The sequence below is a fragment of the Pipistrellus hanaki genome (assembly GCF_964339955.1).
Source record: "Pipistrellus hanaki genome assembly, chromosome: 2".
NCBI classification, from domain to species: domain Eukaryota; kingdom Metazoa; phylum Chordata; class Mammalia; order Chiroptera; family Vespertilionidae; genus Pipistrellus; species Pipistrellus hanaki.
In genome coordinates this window covers 194,021,085-194,041,708 of record NC_140504.1, presented here as the reverse complement: position 1 = coordinate 194,041,708, position 20,624 = coordinate 194,021,085, and the positions used below count along the sequence as shown (strand labels likewise).

At 54.5% G+C, this 20,624-nt stretch overlaps 1 protein-coding gene across 5 annotated transcripts in view; it reads left to right on the top strand.

Moving 5' to 3' along the window:
* VPS13D (vacuolar protein sorting 13 homolog D) overlaps positions 1 to 19,074 on the top strand; it is a 219,300-nt gene extending 200,226 nt beyond the window's left edge. For all 5 annotated transcript variants that reach the window (XR_014794224.1, XM_084875266.1, XM_084875265.1 and 2 more), the window contains 3 exons: positions 8,682 to 8,813; positions 16,920 to 17,160; positions 18,564 to 19,074. Coding sequence is in view for 4 of the 5 variants with exons in the window: in XM_084875266.1 (XP_084731392.1) it covers positions 8,682 to 8,813; positions 16,920 to 17,160; positions 18,564 to 18,695 (505 nt within the window). In the remaining variant the exon portion in view is untranslated. The remainder of the gene's footprint in view (positions 1 to 8,681; positions 8,814 to 16,919; positions 17,161 to 18,563) is intronic.
* The last annotated feature ends 1,550 nt before the right edge of the window (positions 19,075 to 20,624 follow it).

Sequence of the window (20,624 nt, the reverse complement as noted above, 5' to 3'; positions counted from 1 at the left end):
ATGGACTCTAATTGGTTTCCTTTCGTTCTATTTTTATTTTGTAGGCCTTTAATGTATAGGGAGCCAACCCCTTCAAACGAGACATTCTGTCATTACAACATGTTATTTAGTTTAACCGCCACGGGTCCAGCTCAGCCGCACTGAGGCTGGGGAAGGAGGGTTCTGAGCCGTGGCTGTCCCCAGCCTGACCGCAGTGGTGACCCACAGTCTGCCGTGCACATGTCCCAGGCCTGAGCCGGCCGCTCGGTCTCTGCGTCGTGGGCTCGGCGTCCCCCCCGCCCGGTGCAGCGCTGGCCCCTCCGGGCTGCCTCGGTGGCCCTGCCGTGGCACGCAGCAGGAGCGCCCTTCTGGCCCACGTCACCCTGGTGTGCTGATTAGACGGGAATCAGCAAGTCTGTTGAGCACACATTTAATGTGACACAGATGTGGGACATACTGCAGATCTTTCTGCTTTGCGAATTTTCAGCTTTTTGCATTTCATCAGCGTTGCTTATTATTTACAGAATGTAACTCGAGACAGCAGAACAGATTGTAGTTTTTATAAAAGGTTTAGGGGGTGACGGGGCCTCGGGGGATCTGGGAGAGAAAAAAATCCAGTAGTGCAGAATGTTTGCTGTCCAGACCAAACAAACCAGTTTGCCAAGGGTTGATGGACTGTGGCAATCAGTCCCATTCATGTTCACGCTGGGGCGCTTAATTATAAGGCAGCTCGGGCCTTCTTATCGCCAGGTGAACAATAACCTTTTGTCACCAGAGTGAACGTCATGGCACCGGGCAGAGACGTAGCCCATTTAGAGGCACCGCAGGGTGCCAGGTCTGCTCTGCTTCCTTGCTGTCCAAAGGGAAAGACCGCCCCAGAACCAGTCCCCATTCAGACACAGGGGCGTGCTTCGTGCCTCGTTCTTGCTCTGGCTTCATACCCGGGCTCTGGCAAGAGCCAGAACAAAGAAAAATCAAGATACTCTTGAGGGCATTAGGATGATGGGCCAGAGCCAGGATGACCAAGGTCAAGGAGAAGGTGCCATCTCTTGGATGTAGAGGGGCAGGTTTGACTGGTGGTGGCTTTGGCATCTTGAGAAAGCTTGGCCAGGGTTACATTTGAAGACAAAGAATAAGAATGCACCAGTTGGCCAAAGAGTAGGTGATTGGTGGGCATCTTTGTTTCTAGGTCAAAAAGAACCTAAAAGTTGGGATTAGAAGAATGAGAGGCGTACAGGAAAAACCCTTGGGAGACGTTGGTGGCGTTTGAGCCAGTGCAGAGAGTCCCTCCCTCCTCAGGAGGTTCTGAGCTGCTTACGGGTCGAGATGGGGTTGGACCCTCCACAGGAAGCCGGACCCCTGGGCCCCACTGCTCTTCCCTCTCCTGGACAAGTGCCGCCGGGCGTGGGCCAGTTGTCCTGGGGGAACACAACCTAGTTGTGACCTCGGTCAGTAACTTTCTAGTGTCACTCCTCCATGGGATCTGCAGCATGCTTATGCTCCAGGGGTTCCTGGGTCAGTCCAAACCCCTAGTCTGTCTCTGAGGAGGAAGAGGAGGAGGAGGAGCAGGAGCAGAAGGTGGAGGAAGAGGAGCCCACGACAAACTGCCTCCACTCTCTTGACTTCAGAGGTGGCCCCTGGGGCTCTTCTGCCCAGTTGTAATCCAGGCTTGTGGCCACTGGTCTGTTCCTTTCTGGTGTGTGTGCTGCGCATCCGCTGTGTGCCAGCACGGCTCCAGGTGCTGGAGCACAACAACGCAGAGAAGAGACTAGAACTCTGGCCACACGAGGCCTCCATTCCGCTCTCACCAGACTGTCCAGGCCTCGCCCAGGTTCAGAACGGGAACCCCTCCCTGGAGAAAGTTGGGGCTGGAGAGGGCGGGCCACTGGCAGGCTCTGTGACCCCCCTCCCGGGGTCTCAGTTTGTCCCTCTCCACCCACAGGCTGACCTCAGGGCTGACACTGATCCTGTCCACCCAGTGCGTGTGGCGGCTGTGCGCACGCTCTCATTCCTGGGGCAGTTGTACATTTCAGTGGCCTGGTCCATTGTGAAGCGTCTTCTCCTTTTGCACCTCGTTTGTTTGATAGCAAAAGCTTGTGTAAAAAGCCCGGCCTGAATGAACAGGTAGGTGGTCTTGAAAAAGCAACAAACCACAAAGTGGGCCCCTTGGCAGCTGCAGCACCCCCAGACCCGCTCAGCTTCGGTCCTGAGGGGGTCCCTTCACGCACTGAGTGTGGAGGCCCCCAGGGGAGGTGCTGAGGACAGACAACCAGCCCCTCAGTCAGCATCTCATTTTCAGGGTGGATGGCTTCAGGCTGCCTTTCCCACTCCACTCAGAGCAGGCTCTCCCCGGAAAACCTCTGCGGTGGTGAATTTGCTGATGGCCGTATGCTAGAGCGCTGGTCATTCCAGTCCGAGGAATTGGGCATGTGGTATCATTTCTCGAGCTGCTAGGCTGCTTAGCTGTAGCTCTTTAAAAAAAAGTTTAAGTAAGTAAGCTCTGGGTGGGGCAGGCCAAGTGAGTGAGCGCCTGTGAACCGAGGTGCTGGCTCCTTAGAAAAGCCGGAGTGTCTAGACACCCGCTGTGCTCTGGCACGTGGGGAAGCCAGGGTCCACAGTGAGCCCTCAGACTCAAACTTCACACCACGTTTTAAGTTTTGCACTGAGGTGTTTTAAACTGACTTGACAAACAATGATTGTGAATAAGGGCAGGAGAAAGGAGATAACATTTATGACACCTACTGTGTGCTCTGTGCCGGACACTTTTCACATATCATCTCAATATGATCAATAAGTATTCTATTCTCATTTATTGATAAGGGAACTGAGGCTGAGAGCAGCTCCATCAGGATCACTCGGCTAACAAGCGACTGGACTGTGATTTCCCTCTGTCAGTTTCTTTCCAAAGCCTTATGTTCGTCTCTGTACCACACACTCCTAAACTCTATCTCCTTAGTAAGATCAACTCTTTGTTGCTCTGGACAGTGTGGCTCAGTTGGTTGGAGCGTCTACCCCTGACCGAAGGGTTGCAGGTTCAATTTCCAGTCAGTGTACGTAACCTAGGTCCTGGGTTCGATCCCCAGTTGGGGCACCTTTGAAAGGCAACTGATCAATATTTCTCTCCCTCCTCTCCCTTCCTCTCTCTAAAATCATTTTTTTTTTAAGTGAGATCAACTTTGGGGGAAGATAGATAACATAATGATTTTTTTTTTAATTATGTAATCATTTTCTAGAAATCGACCTGAAAATATCTGGTTTATTTAGTCAGTTTGTTATCATTAGAATTTGTACTTAATAGATACAGAGTCACATTTACAGAAATTGTATATTTTGGCCCATGTCAAGTATCTTCGGATTGGCATTAAAAGTGACGGTTCAGCAGGAAGCTTGGCCATAGCTGAAGGGTTCCTGTACACATCTGACTCAGAGTGGTGGACCAGAACACAAATTAAGCGTGCTTGCGTTTGTAAAATACCTCATTTTTAAGTTGCAAGCCTCTTAATCAGTGTCTTCTATTTTTTCTTTTAAAGCACGGCCTCCCCAGAATGCATGCAGAAGTGAGGCGTTTGGGAGATCCAGCTCGGTCAGGTGTAACCTCACTGTGACGTTGTCCCCTTGGTTGGAATTCTTTTTGAAGCCAGTCTGCTCTGCCCCTCCCCCAACCCCGTGAGCAGGCAGGCTCCCCTCCAGGCAGTTCGTTAACAAGCAGTAGTAGTGCTGTTCTTAGATTTAAATCCCGGTAGGCATGTCTGTGGCATTAGCCCTACCTGCTGTCACAGTTGCAGTGTCATGGGGTCCCCAAAATATGTGTTAGGTTCTAGGAAGCCTTGACCCCTATAAACAAGTCAGGTGTGAATCCCACTGACGGGAGAAAATTGAGCCCAGGAAATGTCTCCCCCGCCTCAGAATGTCAAATTCCTAAAACGTGCAGCGACAGTAATAGGATTTCTAACGATACGATCCGACATCTTTCCCACGTTTGCAATTGTGACCATACAATGTGGGAATTTAGGTGTTGTTACACAACTGACTTCAGAACTCTAGGGGGAGGGGAGGAGAATGTTGTTAACGAGAAAGCAAGGGGAAGGGGGAATGTTTCAGTTTGAAGCCAGTTCCCCATAAGAAAACTGTGTTGGACGTTGGACCCAGCCACCTTGGGCTTCAGCCACCTGGGCTAGGCTAGAGCCTTCGCTCGTACCCAAGGCCCCCTCTGCGGAGGAGCGTCATTGCTGTCATCGTCACAGGCAGCATGCTACTGAGTGCTGGCTATGCACCAAGTCCTATTTGTTTGAAACACATTCATGTGTTGACTTACTCTTCACAACGATCCCATCATTATCCCCGTTTTACAGATGAGGAAGCCAAGGCTTCCAGAAGTTACACAACTTCCCGTATGTCTAAGGTGACCAGACCCTGCTTTTAGCGGGACAGTCCCGCTTTTTAACCATTTGTCCCGCGGCATTTTTAAAAAGTCCCGATTTTTGGAAAGATTCTTTTAAATCTCTTGGACTTTTTTCAAACACCTCCGGACGCGGGACAAGTGGTTAAAAGCGGGATGTCTGCTCACCTTACATATGTCCCAGTTTGTCAATGGGGAAACGGGGGCTCAGCCCCAGGCCGCCCCGCCCCGGGGCCTGTCCTCGCAGCCCTCGCTGCCTGTTTCTGTCCATCTCCTCCATTGGGTTCCATGAGGCCCCTGGCAACATGGTTCCTGCCTGTCTTCCGAGCCGGACGCTGGCCTGGGCATATACTCAGGAAGAGTCCACTGCATGGGTGGGCGCTGGGGCAGAGGCGGCACAAGCCGTTCTCAGGCCCTGAGCAGGGCTGTTTTCTGGCCCCTCGGTTTGGATCCTCCGTAGCTTCCTTTAGGAGCCAATCTCGACTGCCATGGGGTTCCTTTCCGCCCAGCCTGGCTTTGTGTTCAAAATCCAAACTGTCATAGGTATTTGGTAGATTTCTTGGTTCAAGATTTAACAGTCAGAGCTCAGTAGTTATTAACCCTACGTGTCCAGTACCATCCCTGCGTAGGTTCTAGAAAGTGGGTTTCTGTTTGGCCTGGGCTCCGATGTAAACCGAGCCGAACTCTAGGCTTCCCTCCAGGAGGGCCGGCATTGGTGTGGCTGCTTTTCCCTTACGCCGGGGAGGGGCTGCAGCAGGGCGGAGGCCCGCAGGCCAGAGGTCAGAGGTAGCTGGTGGCCCGCAGGCTTCTCCGCCTTCTAGCCACTGTCTATCCAGCAGTGCTACCAGGGGAAACTTACCCACCGCACTCTGAGCAGAGTACTGTTTAGACCAGGGGTCTTCAAACTACGGCCCGCGGGCCACATGCGGCCCGCAGAGGAGTCCGATCCGGCCCGCCAGGTTTTTTGGGCAGTGAGCGCAGCCGAGGTGTTACAGTAGGAATTAGTAGTTCATATAGTCCGGCCCTCCAGCTCTCTGAGGGACCATGATCTGGCCCTCACTTTAAAAAGTTTGAGGACCCCTGGTTTAGACTATTGAGTTCCTTTCGAGACTGACACACGCTTGATGGAACCATTTAGTCGAGAATCGTGGTGTCTTAGAACTGTTAGCCATTGGCCATATCTAAAGAGATGGTCTGGGTTGACTTGCTGTTTGTTCGCCGCCTATTTGTGCCATCAAACAAGTAAAGATAGATAGATAGATAGATAGATAGATAGATAGATAGAGATTAGATATAGAAGTAAGAGATTTAATTACAACAAAAGTCTTGGGCGCACACGTGAAGTAGATGCAGGCACCGTCCATCACTCCGTGGGGTCAGTACTCAGGGCGCCTGAGGAAGATGGCATTATCAGCACAATAAACAGTCTGTCGTGCAGGGGAGTCCCCCGTTTGGCACACACTTTCTCCTCCTCTGCGGTTGTTTTTGAAACTCATTGGGTTGATAGACATTGGCCATGACAGATTTCTCAGCCTACTGATAGCTTCAGCTGTACAGGGTATGTGTATGTGTGTACAACATCTGTCTTCAACTAATGGAACTATGACATAGTTACTCATCGTGTGAGCGAAGAACAAATAATGGCCGGCCAACTATTGACCCCGGGCTGAAAGGCGAGCTCAGCCAAGTGGAACCGGTCAGGTCTTCCTGTGTCACCTTGTTTGGGTTTGTTGTTGCCGGAGGAGGATAACAGGACTGTTTTCATTGCTCTGATCCTCGGCCGGGGCCTCCGTGTGTCAGAGAGCAGCGGCCAGGCGCGGGCTTGGGCATTGATCTCTCTCTCGCCGGTGGATATCTGCAGCGTATCAGCCACTGTATCAGCAGCCCTTCCCCGGGGAGCCCCGTCCGTGCTGCGCAGCCGACTCCCTGACGTGCTCGTGGAGTTCAAAGCCCGGGTTGGTTTGGTGCTGACATTTTGGATTAGCTGGTTGACTGGAAGGCCTGCTTCTTTCTATACACTGTGAAATTTGTAAACCGCAGCCGCCGAGGGCTTAAAATGGCCGAGCAGCCCCCAGCTGGCAGCAATTAAGTACACCACAGACCTCTGGCTAAACAAAGGTTCGCGGAGTCAGAGTTGCTGCATGTGCGCTAGGCAGACCCGTGCTGTAAACTACCTTTTATGTCCAGGTTACTTAGCAAGAGGTGCTGTCAGCTGCCGAGAGGTGAGTGGGTGGAGTGTTGCCACCTCTTGTTTAATGATCTGTTATCGGCAGGACGTAGTGCCAGACCTGCCCTAGAAGCAGCCAGTCTGCTGGACAGTAGGGGTGAGGGTGAGGGTGAGGGTGAAGAAAGGAGCGGGCCAGCAGGGGAGGCCCGGGGGGGGTGGAGGGGGGGGACCTCAGCGGTGACCTGAGAATCTAGCAGGGATCTCTCAGTTCTGGTGCCCATGGGCAGTCGCTAGCCACTCGGCTTTGTTATTGGACACCATTACCCTTTAGGTAGAGCAGAGAGGGTGGGAATGAGAGGACAGTAAGGTGCCATTTTATACCCATTCATGCAGCCAAAGCTGGTGGTGATGTGCTGAGAGGCACGCTGATTGCCATCGCCCATTGTCCGAGGCTGTGCAAGATGTGGGCTCCCAGGGCTCGCCTCTCCTCGGCCTCTCTGGCTCCGGGGTCCCCTCAGAGGAGGTTAGGGCTCCAAGTAAGTTTCCTCTCCTTGGGGGCATGTTCTTCCCACTTCCGTTTCTTATGAGGGAAGTACACGTGTCAGCGGAGCCATAGCTTCATGGCTTTGCCCCAGGCTTCTCCTTTGCTTTGAAGATCAGTGAACGGGACAGACCCACCCCGGCCCTTTCCTTCGGGAGTTGGGGTTCCCGTCAGGAGTTGGGGTTCTAGCTGGTTTTCATTTTGCCTTGACTGTGTTGACTCTCAGAGCCCAGACTCCAATCTTCTAGCTCTCCACCGATTTGCGTGTGGCCTTTCCTTTCTTAGCTCAGTGGTCACAGTGGCCCCTATCCCTGCCCCCACCCCACACACATTCATTTACTCATCTAAGTGAACCGGGCACTGTCCAAGACAAAATCCTTCTCTCATGGCGCTTACATTCCTGGTGCGTGCCATGCAGGGAGCAAACATTTGATCTAAGTGAGACGTGAAGCAAACGTGTTTGGAGCACGTGACTAATGGTATATAATTGTATTCCGAAAGGGTCAGTCCCATCGCTGAGGAGAGTGGGCCGGGGGGCAGTAGAATAAGGTGTGAGCGGGGCAGAGTGCAGGCCTGTCCAGGGGGTTTGCACTTGCCCCAGGCTTGCAGCTACCCCATTGCGTGGCCTGCGGCAGCGTGCTAACTCTCTGCCCATATTATGATCCCAATTGGCCCCCCAGGGCACTCATCGCCCTCGCAAGGACCTGGTTCTGAAGCGCCAACTCGGGGTGCAAGCCTGTGCCTCTTCTCGATGTGTCTAGAGGGGTGCTGTGCTTTGGAGGAATCCGGGAACAAATAATGAAAAGAACAGCAAGTACAAGGCCGCAGACAGACCCGGCACACTCTTATCAGTCATCTGAAATATGCACAGCCTTTCCAAGGCAAATACGGACTCCTGTTCCTAGGAAAACACCAGAAAGCACTTATCAGTTACCCTGTGTGTGGTTTGTGGACAGAGACAACATCACTGCCCCGAAAGCCATGCAAAGCAGATTCCTCCGGGCAGCACACGCCGAGGGGCCTGAGTGAGAGCCACTGCAGGACACAGGCTGTGGCCCGGGCCCGTCCCCGGAGCTTTTTCCCCCCACGTGATTCCCGGGCCCCTCACGCCGTCTCCAGCAGCTGGGCACGTGCTTTTAAATACCCACAGTCCCTCACTCCTCTCCCCGACCCCAACAAGTCTGGAGGTGCCCGGGTGGAAGTCCGGCAGTGATGACCACAGCAGACACAGCCACTGCCGGGGGGCAGCTCCGTTCTGTCAGGCTCAGGCTGGTCAGGCATTATTTTATTTGATCTTCACAGCAGTCCCCCGAGGCAGGTGGCAGCACCCATTTTACGGAGAAAACTGGAACCGAGGGTTAAAGAAGTTAACCGACCTGTCCATTCTCACACAGCCAGGAGATGGCAAAAGCGAAGTTTTAATTCAAAATTGGTGTCTTTAACCCCAATCTCATTGAACATCACAGCGAATCCTGTGGCTTGGTTCAGTCACTAAATGTGGAGTGTGTGTTGCCATAAGTAGTGGGTTTGTCTCAGATGAAGCTGGGGATCATTTTAACACCTAACCTCTGCTTTGTGTCCATCTCCCCTCGCAGGACGCAGGCGCAGAGGGTGCGGAAGCCGCGGTGCTGCACGGGGCCCCAGGGGCTGCTGCCCCGCTACTCGGAGAGCCAGGCCGAGGGCCAGGAGCAGCTCTTCAAGCTGACGGACAACATCCAGGACGAGTTGTAAGTGGGGGCCCGGCGTGTTGGTCGCCGAGTTGTCTTTTCCATCTCTGAGGCTGAGAAGTTCCCATCTGACCCCAGTGTCATCATGACTCTTAGACCTTGGAACTGGTCAGAGATTCCGAGGCCCAAATGTTTCAGAGGTTCAGATAAGCCGCTTGAAAACAGCCTTCTACTGCAAGCTGTGCTTCTCAAACTGAGTTTCAGAGTGAGGCCGTCATGTTTTATTTCTAGAAAATGGCAGATTTTTTCTAAATCAAAGAGAGACGATAATAAAATACTCTCAATTTTGAGGTGTTTTGTTTCCACCTGTAAAATTGACTTAAATTTTAGTGTTCTAGTGTTTGCTGCTGAAATCTAGTGGAACAAGGCAGATACGCCAATAATAACTAGTAGCTGAAAATACGCGGAATGCAATTTTCTTACAATTGTTTTGTTACTCTTTGAATGAGCAGCCTTCTATTCCTGGGATCTTGTAGTATTTTAAACTAGTGAAATTTTTCCGAGTTGATAGGATAGAATTCAGTGTATCACTATTTTAGGGTATTCTCCGGAGACTTTTCATAGAAATGCTTTTTTCATAGAAATGCTTGCTAGCCTAAGTGTTAGAGCCACCAGCCCAGAGAAAGCAGTTAGTTACGCCTGATGAGTAGCAAAATGCTAGTTTAATTTATTTTATTTACTTTTTATCCTTAACCAGGGATATGTTTACGAGTCTTTATTTAAGAGAGAGAGAGAAACATTGGTCATTTGCTTCATATAGGTGCCCAAATTGGGGATCAAACCCACAACCTAGGTATGTACCCTGACCGGGAATAGACCACAGCCTTTTTGGCGTACGGGATGACACTCCAAACAGCGACCCACCCCCACTCGTTACCCCCCCCCCCCCATCCCTGGCCAGCGCTAGTTTAATTTCTTGCAATGCTTATGTTTCACTTTAAGATAAAGCAAACGAGGGAAGTTTCTGAGGGCGGTGGCTGCTTTCTGTTGGTGGATAAGTGTCCGAAGTAGAGGCTAACTCTCAGGATAGCCTTCGGTGTCATTGGTGAGACAGTGGCATACTAACCCCATCTCATATTTCTGTAGCAGCGTTTGAGTGGGGGCATCAGCAGGCAAATGCAGAATTCATTTGCTGCCTACTGGATAGGATGGCACCTCCCTGGATGTGTTTGGTGTAACCCACGCCCTCTGCCGTGTTCCTGGAAGGTCTTTTGATGGAGATACATTAGATTGTCTCAGTCAGCTCTGGCTGCTGTGACAAAACACCCTAGACCAGGGGTCCTCAAACTTTTTAAAGTGGGGGCCAGATCACGGTCCCTCAGAGAGCTGGAGGGCCGGACTATATGAACTACTAATTCCTACTGTAACACCTCGGCTGCGCTCACTGCCCAAAAAACCTGGCGGGCAGGATCAGACTCCTCTGCGGGCTGCATGTGGCCCGCGGGCCGTAGTTTGAAGACCCCTGCCCTAGACAGAGTGGCTTAAACAATAAATTTATTTTCTTATACTTTTGGAAGTTGGGGAGTCCAAGGTCAGGCTGATGCCTGATTTAGTTACTGGTGAAGGCTCTCGGCATGCAGGTGGCCACCTTCTTGCTGTGGGTGTGGCCCAGGAGAGTGAGATCTCTGTCTGGTGTCTCTCATAAGAACACTAATCCTGTAGGATCAGGGCCTCACCCTTATAACCTCATTTGACCTTAATTACTTTCATACTCCAAACAGTCACATTGGGGCGAGGGTTTCAACATAGGAATCGAAGGGGGACTTAATTCAGTCCATGGCAGGCATCATTCGTACATTCTGTTCTTTTAGTCCAGCCTCAGCCCTGGCCATCACTCCAGTATCCAGAATCCTAATGGGGTCTCACTCCAGGCATGACTGTATATTCCTGCTTCCTTGTGGTGAGGATTTGGTGATGCAGCTGCTCTTTATACCACTTTTTAAAATATATATTTTTTTATTTATTTCAGAGAGGAAGGGAGAGAGAGATGGAAACACCAATCATTGATCAACTGCCTCCTGCACACCCCATACTAGGAATCAAGCCCCTAACCCAGGCATTGTGCCCTGATCAGGAATCAAATCGTGATTTCCTAGTTCATAGGTCAACGCTCAGCCACTGAGCCATGCCAGCCTGGCTATGCCACTTTTCTGGTGGGACTTTTGGCCTTAGGATAGAAGGCCCAGAAGCCATCCTTCAGGTTCAGCCTGGCAAGGGCAGAGGCTGCTAGAATGGTGACCCCAGGAGGGCAGGGAGCTGTGTCTGCCCCATTCTCGGAAGAGCCCTCAGCACCCGGAATGGCACGTCACGGGCACTCAGGAAATGTGTGTGTGGCTGCAGTTTACCATGATATTAATGTTCACTGTTCCTTTGGAGTGGCATCAGAGGCTGAGATTATAAATTACTGTACATTGTGCATTTAATTCCGTCTCTAGTCCTTGCAAAATTCATTTTCGGTAGAATGACATGTGCCAGGAGCTCGGAGAAAGGGGCCACACCCCCTGAGAACAGCCATGGCAAACTGGAAACGGGAATCCGAGTGGAGTTGATAAAATAGATTTCCTGAAACTCTTGAAATTCTTGGGAACTGTGGGAAGAGATTGGCATGAATGAAGTTCGACTGAAGATGAAAACCATGTGTGTCCATGCATGTGGGGTCAATCGCGCCGGTGAGCGTGGAAGGAGGCAGGTGCCCACGGCCTTGCTCTGTGCGAGGAGTCGCCGCCAGGGACGCGGCGGGGCTCCTCTGATGTGTCCTCAGCTGCCAGGCAGGGTCCCCACGGCGACAGGAGCATTAGAATCACCACTTTGCAAGAAAGGGCTTTTCAGGAAAAGCACACGAGAGCCAATTACACCTCTGACTTTTATCCTAGAATTGTAATTAAGAACATGTTTACAGACCTAATTATTTGCATATTTTCCTTCAGAGTTAACCCCTTAAAAGGATCTTTAATACCTTGCTCTACTGTTCTAACTAAATGTTTCCACATTTTTTTCCAGTTAGACTCACTGTTTCACTTCTGGAAAATATTGTGTAATTACTTCCTGATGCAGCGAAAACCCCACAAAGTCCCAGCGCCATGGTTACTTCAACTCTGTGCTCCCCGATCAAGTTTCATCCCGTTTTTGTTTTGTTTTTTTCCATGTTATTTAATTAATTAGTATTAAAAAGATAGTTACTGACATGCGGCTGAAGGTCTGGCCAGCTGCGGAGGCTTTAGTTTAGAATGAACCGAATATGTCTCTGGTATGTTGCAGAATTACCATGGCTTCCCATTTTTCTCAATTTGGGTTTTGAAATAGGATCCCTCTGGCTTAAGCTGATGTCAAAGTAAAATTTGTCCTATCTGATTAAATTGATTTTTCAATTTAATTGGTATCTATTTAAAAAAAAAAATAAAAGTAGCTATTTTATTTCTAATCTTTCACCGCAGACCAAGTTACGTACAGAAAAATATAAAAAATGAAACAAACATAGCCTGTAGACCCACAATGAGCTAAGTTCTTGCTCTTTTGGATGAAATAAGCTCACGCATGGCTAGCAAGTTCAGAGCGCACAGGAAGAAATAAAACCCAGAGTAAACTTCCCCCCATTCCCCCTCTGTGAATGTGATGTTTATGGTATTTGTGTCTTGCCTGTCCTTCTTGAGACATCGCAGAGAGAGAGCGCAAGCGGGAAGATTTGTTTGAGCACAGGTCAGAGTGTTGACTCAAATAGCACGTAATTATAAATACAAAGCTCATAGTAAAAACACGACAGGTCCTTGTGAGGCAGGGACAGCGTTCATGGCTTCCTTTTCCAAACCAGGAAATAATCTATCATAACCATTGACACCTAGGACCTGCTTTGACATGCCACTGAATTAAAACGTTCACGTGGCAGCTTTTCCAACTGTCCTGACCCAGGTTCAGGACTTGCTAAGTCTCTGATGCGTAAACTCGGGAGTCCTGAGGGAGTGCTTCACCTTTACCACAGGGTAGACTGCAGCCAGCATGCCATTGACCTTGCGATGCCATTTCATCGTCATTTTCTGAGACAACCGAGCACGGACACTTACTGAGTCCCACTGTGCAGGGGCGAGTCAGGCTTGGCTGTTTCCTCGGCACATTTACAGTCCAGCAGGGGAACAGACGGTATCACCAGCTATCTGTGACACATGACTGCTCTTAGAACGGAAGTGTGAGCCATGTGTTCCGGGCCACCGGGAAGTGATCCGTTCCGCCTGGAAAGCTGGGGGGTGGGGGCTGAGGGCCATGCTGGCCCCGCAGGCTGAGGAGGGGGGTGCTGCAGGAGAAGGCCCGTTGCCCATGCGGCCTGGAGAAGGCGTACCACCTGCCACCGGGGCGAGTCCGGGCTGGTGTTGGCGCTGCCGCCAGTGCCACTGAGAAAACCCCGAGGTCTGGGGGGTGTCCGGGTGCCCGAGCTCCCAGCCTGCCTTTCTCTCTGAAGAAACTTTCAGCACTGTCTCCAGCCAGCGTTACTCTTCCTCTCCGCACAGGAGCGTTAAAGTAAGCCTCTTCACGGAAGCCTAAAACCCCTGCTTTGTGTGGATCAGTAAGGAGTTGCTGTACCTACGGAACCTGAGACGGTTCCGGACCCGCTGGCTCCCGGTGCTCATGTCTGAGGGTGGCCCCATCCCCAGCTCTGTTTCTGCACTTGCTTTTCTTCCCCGCCCTGGGGTCCCCAGCAGGTCAGAGGCGAGCAGAACGCACTCAGGACCCCCCAGACCCGGTGGCTGTCGTCGTGTCCGCCTCGGGGTGGCCCAGCGCCACGCCCCCGTGGGCCGAGCAGCCCTGCGGGAAGCAGCGCGGTGACACGGGTCCGAGCGGGAAGCCAGGGTCTGACTCAGCGGGCACACGGCGGGGAAGCTGTGGCGGCAGGCCCCCCGCGGGGGATGGCCAGGAAGGGCGGTGCTGGCAGCGGAACCCGCCCGGAGCACTACTGGGCCCGGCTTCTCCTACACCCCGACTTTAGGCTCCTTTCTGGCAGTGACGAGTTTGGGGTTGGTCTCCATTACCAGGGAGAAGCCCTCATCTTGAGCTCAGTTTTCAATTATTCTTCCATGTGGTTTCCAGATTTTGTAATATAAAAAGGAGTGTGTGTGCATGCGCACGCAAGCGTGGGGGTGGAGGGGGCTGCTGAGGAAGCGGCAGGAGGAAAATGGAGAATGGTCCATCTCTGGCTTCCCTTGCTAACGGTGGTGGGGATCCTGTGCCGGTCGGGGTGGGACCCTGTACCGGCCGGGGTGGGACCCTGTGCCTGTCGGGGTGGGACCCTGTGCCTGCCGGGGTGGGACCCTGTGCCGGTCGGGGTGGGACCCTGTGCCGGCCAGGGTGGGGACCCTGAGCTCCAGCGGCCTGCTGTGGCTCCCTGCCTCCCTTCCTGTGAATGGGCCTCTGGACTCCCAGAGCGGAGCTCTGCCTTTTACTGCTCCCGTCCCCGCCCCATTCTGAATGGCCTTGTAGCTTCACTAAGTTTGTGCTGGAAGCTGGCAGGTAGTATCATCTCTGTCAGATGAAGAACCTGGACCGCAGAGAAGGCAGCTGGCCTGGCGTACCCGCTGCCCGCGGGTTTCCCTCCGCTGCCTTGAGTCCGCACCATGGGAGGTGCCACCCAGTGTGGCCCCCAGCTCAGGGCCGCCCTGCCCGGGGTTCTGGCCTGACCCAGGACGTGTGCCATCTGTGGCATCTGGAAAAGGAGTCTGCTTTAAAGCCTGTGAACGCTCCGGTGGGAAGTGCGCTCCCGATGCCAGCCCCTCGGGAGATGTGAGGGCGGCAACCACGTGGAAGGGAGGCAGCCCTTTGCAGGCTGAGCTGTGCACGGAGGTCACCGCGGGGCTGCAGCTGAGGTGTGCGCGGGGCAGGGTGAGGGCCCAGAGGGCCCAGAACAGAAATCATCTCAGTTGGGTTTTTAGTGCACATTCCTGCTCGCACCCCAACTGCACTGGCCAGCTTTAGGGCTCTCCTTTGAGAGCCCAGTGTAGCCTCAGCAGCCCCTGCCGGCTCACCGGCACTCGGAGGTCATGGCTGTGTTCCGCCTGCACCTGATTTCCCAGCAAAGCCTGGCTGGCCCTGTGGTGCCTCCCTCCATTAGGAAGCAGTGTTTACCGCTCTCTGTCTGTCTCTGTCCCTTTCCCTCCCCCTGGACCAGCTGTGTAGGTCCCATGTAGTTCCATCAAGTGGTCAAGCTGTGTCCCAAGACTGGCAGGGCCCAGGAGGTGGGGATTATGTGCTAAGCGGCCTGGACCCCAAAGCTGCTGGGTAGTTTTCATTTGAGCATCGAGACTTCACAGGTCGGCATTCTTGGCATTGGCACCAGTTAGAACAGAATAATAACTCCAGTTTGTCATGTGAGGCCATGTTAAATGGCGGCTGGAAGCAGGAGATACTTGCTGAGCGAGTCCTCAGTGGTGGGACGGAGAGGGGATGTGGACCCACTGCTCCCTCAGCATGGTCAGATGGGACATGTGGGTGTCTGGGGGTGCTTCAGAAGGGGAGCAGTTAGGGTTCAAAAGGGAGTGGGGTTGGAGTGCTCCATGGGGAAACTCCAAGAGGCTGCGTGCAAGGTTGGGACTTGTGAGACCTCAGGATGGAGGATGGAGGTGGGCTGACAGGGAGGATGGCGGTAGCTGAGAGGAGGATGGAGATGGTTGAGAGGATGGAGGTGGGCTGAGAGGGAGGATGGATGTGGGCTGAGAGGGGAGGATGGATGTGGGCTGAGAGGGAGGATGGATGTGGGCTGAGAGGGAGGATGGATGTGGGCTGAGAGGGAGGATGGATGTGGGCTGAGAGGGAGGATGGATGTGGGCTGAGAGGGAGGATGGATGTGGGCTGAGAGGGGAGGATGGATGTGGGCTGAGAGGGGAGGATGGATGTGGGCTGAGAGGGAGGATGGAGGTGGGCTGAGAGGGGAGGATGGAGGTGGGCTGAGAGGGAGGATGGAGGTGGGCTGAGGACCGTGTGTTCTGAATGCAGGGTGAGTCTGGGAGCTTCAACCCCCCGGGGGCAAGTGCCTGGCACAGGCTGGGACGGAGAGAAAAGCCTCCTGTCCCCTCCTTCCCTGACATGGAGACAAAGCCGTCCTGGAACCCTGGTCCTCCAGCAGCTCCAGGGGGAGCCTGGGCTCTGAGCAACAGTTTGCAAATTCCTCTCAGGCCATCAAGGCCCAGGGGGCACAGCCTGACAGCCAGCCTGCGGTCAGCTCTGAGGATTCCTGCCGCCGGCCGGCAGGACCGCCCGTGGTGAGGCTGTCACCGGATCGGGGAGGCAGCCAGGCCCGGGCTGCCTCCGCTCAGCCAGCTCACTGCCCTCCATGCGGAGCGGAGCCCAGGGCTTACAATGCATACCTTCCCCTTACTCTGGCTGCTCCAGGGGGGGATTTTTTCCGAGCTGCCCAAATGCCCTACGAAGCAATGGCTGAAAGGTAGGAAAATCAGGATTGCAGCTTGACTAGCAAAAGCACCTTCTACTTTGTGGAGTTTCTGAAAATTGAGTGGGGTCCCACCGGTGCCATCACCGGAGGTGCTGAGCAGAGGCTGCGGCCCCTCTCAGAGCTGAGACCGGAAGGAAGTAGATGTCAGAGTGCCAGCGCGGGGCCTGGGGCCCCTTGGTGCCCTGTTTGGCTCCACTTCCTCCTTCCGTCTCCATCCCGGCCTGCCTGCCTGCGGCTGGCGGTGGCCTCCCTGGCTGAGCGCTTCCTCAGCTGCTCAGTCCGCACGGACACTGTTTGCTTCCTCCGCTTTGTCCAGCAAAGCATTGCCACAGCTCCTCCGCGCCGGGCGCTGCCCAGGGGTCTCCCTGGAAACACCCACGGTCACCTTCGGGGTGAAGAGGTTCCCTCGTTGGCTGTCAGTCATGTGCTGACGCTGGTCGAGTCCCCAGTGGAAGGGCCCGCGATGCCAGCCTCGCTTTTGTTCCTGATTCACAAAGGAGGAAGCCGGCTCAAAGCGATTGAGCCTCCTGCGGGGAGGGGGAGGAGGAGGGGGAGGGGGAGGAGGGAGCCTGGACTGGGGTCAGGCTTCAGGCACCAGGCACCCCCTCCCCACCCCGCTGGCTCAGACAGGGAGCGGGCTCCGGGCGCCTCGCTCACGCCCCTCTGCTTGGCAGCTTCATCGCCGTGGAGAACATCGACAGCTACTGCGTGCTCATCTCCTCCAAGGCCGTCTACTTCCTGAAAAGCGGCGACTACGTGGACCGCGAGGCCATCTTCCTGGAAGTCAAGTACGACGACCTCTACCACTGCCTCGTCTCCAAAGACCACGGGAAGGTGTACGTGCAGGTGACCAAGAAGGCGGTGAACACGAGCAGCGGCGTGTCCATCCCCGGCCCCTCCCAGCAGAAGCCCATGGTGAGTGCTCCCCCCGAACCACGTAGTCCGAGCGGAGGGACAGCGAGGCCAAGGGCACCCCGCCTGCCCCCTCTCCCCCCGGGAGCTCCCCGCAGGGCCAGGGGGGCCGGTACCCAGGGGTGCTGCCGCCCAGCCCCGCACGGGGGACCTCGCTGCATGCTCTCCTCCGCCTGCGGGCGCCCGGCGCGTGCCAGCACCTGTGCCGAGGGCCCGTGGGTGCTGGTGGGGACCCGCTGACATGATGCAATGTCTAGCAGAGGCCTCTACCCTGGGTAAATGCTCCATAAATAAAGTGTGTACTTTTCAGTATGAAAGGCTAGATGGTATTGCTAAGGCGGGCCTTTTTTAAAAAAAGAACGTTGCTATTAACCATCACTGTAAGGAGCTGGGGTTCAAAACCAGGTGCTGTGTGACCCCAGACCACGTGGCCATCTCGCTGGGAGGGACAGCGGCTCGGCTGGAGCACGTGGAGGAAGCATCGTCCTGGCCGTATTCCGCTCGGTGTCTCCATGACACCCAGGCTCGTCCTGCCCCTTCCTCGCCCGGAAGGCTGGCGTCCGCCGCCCGCGTGTGGGAAGGATGCGTCACTAAAACGCTCCCGCTTATCTCTGGGTCTTTCTACAGCTCAGAAATAGCAACCAGCCTTGTGGGGCCTCTTTCCCTTGACCTTCTCCTGCCCAGGAATGCACTTGGGTTTGGTTTGGCTTGTGCAGGCTCCCCTTGGGTCATTGGCTGAAGTCAGGGCTGGGAGATTAACAGCGTTAACACCCAAAAGCATGAGCTATTTCCACAAGTTCCTCTCCGTGATGGGGAGCCTGGCCGGCTGCATTGCTGCCCCTTTAAGGCAAGTGAGCCCTCCCCTGGAGGCCTTGTGGGCCGGATGTAGATTGGAATCCCAAAGGTGCAGCCCCTTTCTTGTGCTCTTAGCCTGCGGGAGCTGAAGCGTCCCCAGGTACAGGCATCCCCAACCTCAGTGACTGGCTGGCTGCACAGTCACCGGGGAACGTGAAAAGACACAGATTCCGTGCCCTCCCCGCCCCCTCCTGAAATCAGCATTGGCTGCGAGTAGGGCCCTGGAGGCCATCTCTTAAAAGTGCACGTGCCAAAACCGGTTTGGCTCAGTGGATAGAGCGTCGGCCTGCGGACTGAAAGGTCCTAGGTTCGATTCCGGTCAAGGGCATGTACATTGGTTGCAGGCACATCCCGGTAGGGAGTGTGCAGGAGGCAGCTGATCGGTGTTTCTCTCTCATCGATGTTTCTAGCTCTCTCTCCCTCTTCCTTCCTCTCTGTGGAAAATCAATAAAATATATATATTTTTTTAAAAGTGCACATCCTGTGTCTAGAGCTGGGGCCCTGTGGCCGTCCCCTCGGGCGGGCAGGTGCTCACTCCGTCTGTCCTGCAGGTCCACGTGAGGTCAGAGGTCCTCGCCATCAAGTTGTCACAGGAGATAAACTACGCCAAGAGCCTGTACTATGAACAGCAGCTGATGCTGAGGCTCAGCGAGAACCAGGAGCAGCTGGAGCTGGACTCCTGAGGCCGCGGCCGCGCGGCTCGGACCCACCTGCCGATCGGGAGCCCGAGGTGGAGGCCAAGCCGCAGCACGGTTTGGGGGACGATCTCAAGGAACCAGAGGAAGCACACGCTGACGGGGACACTAATGGAAACCAACCGCACTGATCTGTGGGCCGGGGGTGACCTTAGATTATGGGGAAGTAATTTTTTAAAGGTATTGGTTGAATAACGTTAAAAAGGGTCTGAGATGAACCTCATTCTTGGACTGCCCTGTATTTTGTTACCATGTATATATGTACAACTGTGTGTTTGTAAATATGTAGGCGTATTTCCCAGCAGGGCCTGTGCTGTGTGTAAAGGCTTATGGACTGTAAAGTAATATAAAGTTATATTGGATCTTCTGTTGCACTAATTCCTCACGTCTGGGTCAGGGAACTCTGACAGGCACCCGAAAGCCGGAGCGTGTCAGGTCTCAGGGCCGGAAACCAGCGCGTTCCCAGCGCAGGGGCCGGGGGGTGGGCAGGCGGTGCTGGGAGGGCCCCCTCGGACCTGCGGGTCTCGGGCTGGAACCGGAGCCGGCCTCGCAGAGGCGGGAGTGGCCCAGGAACCCACCGTTCATGTATCTTGCTCTCCCGTTTTAAAGGCAGTCGTTGGGTTATGACAGATGGTTTCTCCCATCTCCTGGGCGTAGCCAGGCTTGGAGGGAGATGGGGTGTTGTTCCGGCACTCGCCCTACAAGCACCATAAGCTTTCCTGGGTGAGCATCGGAGAGTCTGTTTGATTTAGAAGGAAAAGTCCCGTAGAAATCTTTGTCTTAACAAACAAAAACCCACACATTTACTGAGGCCCACGGTGAGGATGCTCTCCTGGGCCGCAGCGGAGAAGGCCCCGGACTCCTCGGAATACAGCCGCAGGCACAGCTCCGCGGCCCCGCGCAGCCGGCCAGACGCAGTCGCGGGGACACGGAGGGGTGAGCGAGAGGGTGCGTCTAGGACAGGGAAGGAGTGTGAGAATGGAGAGGCTGAGCCACTTTGCATACCAAGATGTGACCCCAAACTCTCCTGTGCTTGGCTTTCGGCTCAGACACCACAAGGCCGTGTGAGAGCCTCGCTTCCCGGCCTCCTGTCTCCCTTTTCTGTGAAGAAGAGACAGTTGGGGGGTGGGTGGGTGGGGTCACTGTAGAATGAAGGACTCGTCTTGTGATTTAAAACTTTTATTTTCATAAAGCCAATCAGCGTGTGCCACCGCGTCACATGCAGCGAGATCTGGAACGACTTGGTGGGCCAGTGGGCGAGGAGACGGCTTCCGGGTTCCCAACTCAGGACCCAGGTCCTTCCAAGACACACATGACGCCGATCTCTCCCTCCCTCTCCCTCCACCTGGGGGTGGGCTGTGGCGGGGAGGGAGTTTTCAAAGAAGCAAGAAGGCCCTCCAGCATCGTGTGCACGTGCTTCCGCTCAGGGTGTTTGCAGGGGGGCCTTGCACTCCAAGCTCTGGTGTTGCTGGATTCTGGGGACCGCAGAGCTGCAGCCTGGTCCTGCGGGGCTGTGGTTGGTTGGTTGGTTGGTTGGTTGGTTGGCTGGCTGGTTGGCTGGTTTTGCCGGCGGGCAGTCGGCGGGCAGCACGCACACAGTGCTCTGGGGCCTGGCCTCCCTCCCCGCACCCCACTGATGGCAGCCGCCACCTGCCATCAGGACCTCTTCACAGTGAGGCCCTCGGAGGGCTGTCACCGGCGAGCCCCTGTCGCTTTCCGGAATGAGGTCCCCTGAGTCTCTGAGCCACAGAGGAGCTTCGTGTTACTAAAGAGGACGAGTCTGCCCGCCGCCCACAGCAACGGGATATTCTGGGCTCTGACGGCAGAAAGCGGGGCGGGCGGGCGGGCGAGGGCTCCTGCAGGACGGTGCTCCCCGGCTCCAGGCCCCCCCATCCTCCTTTCTAATTTAATCAGCCC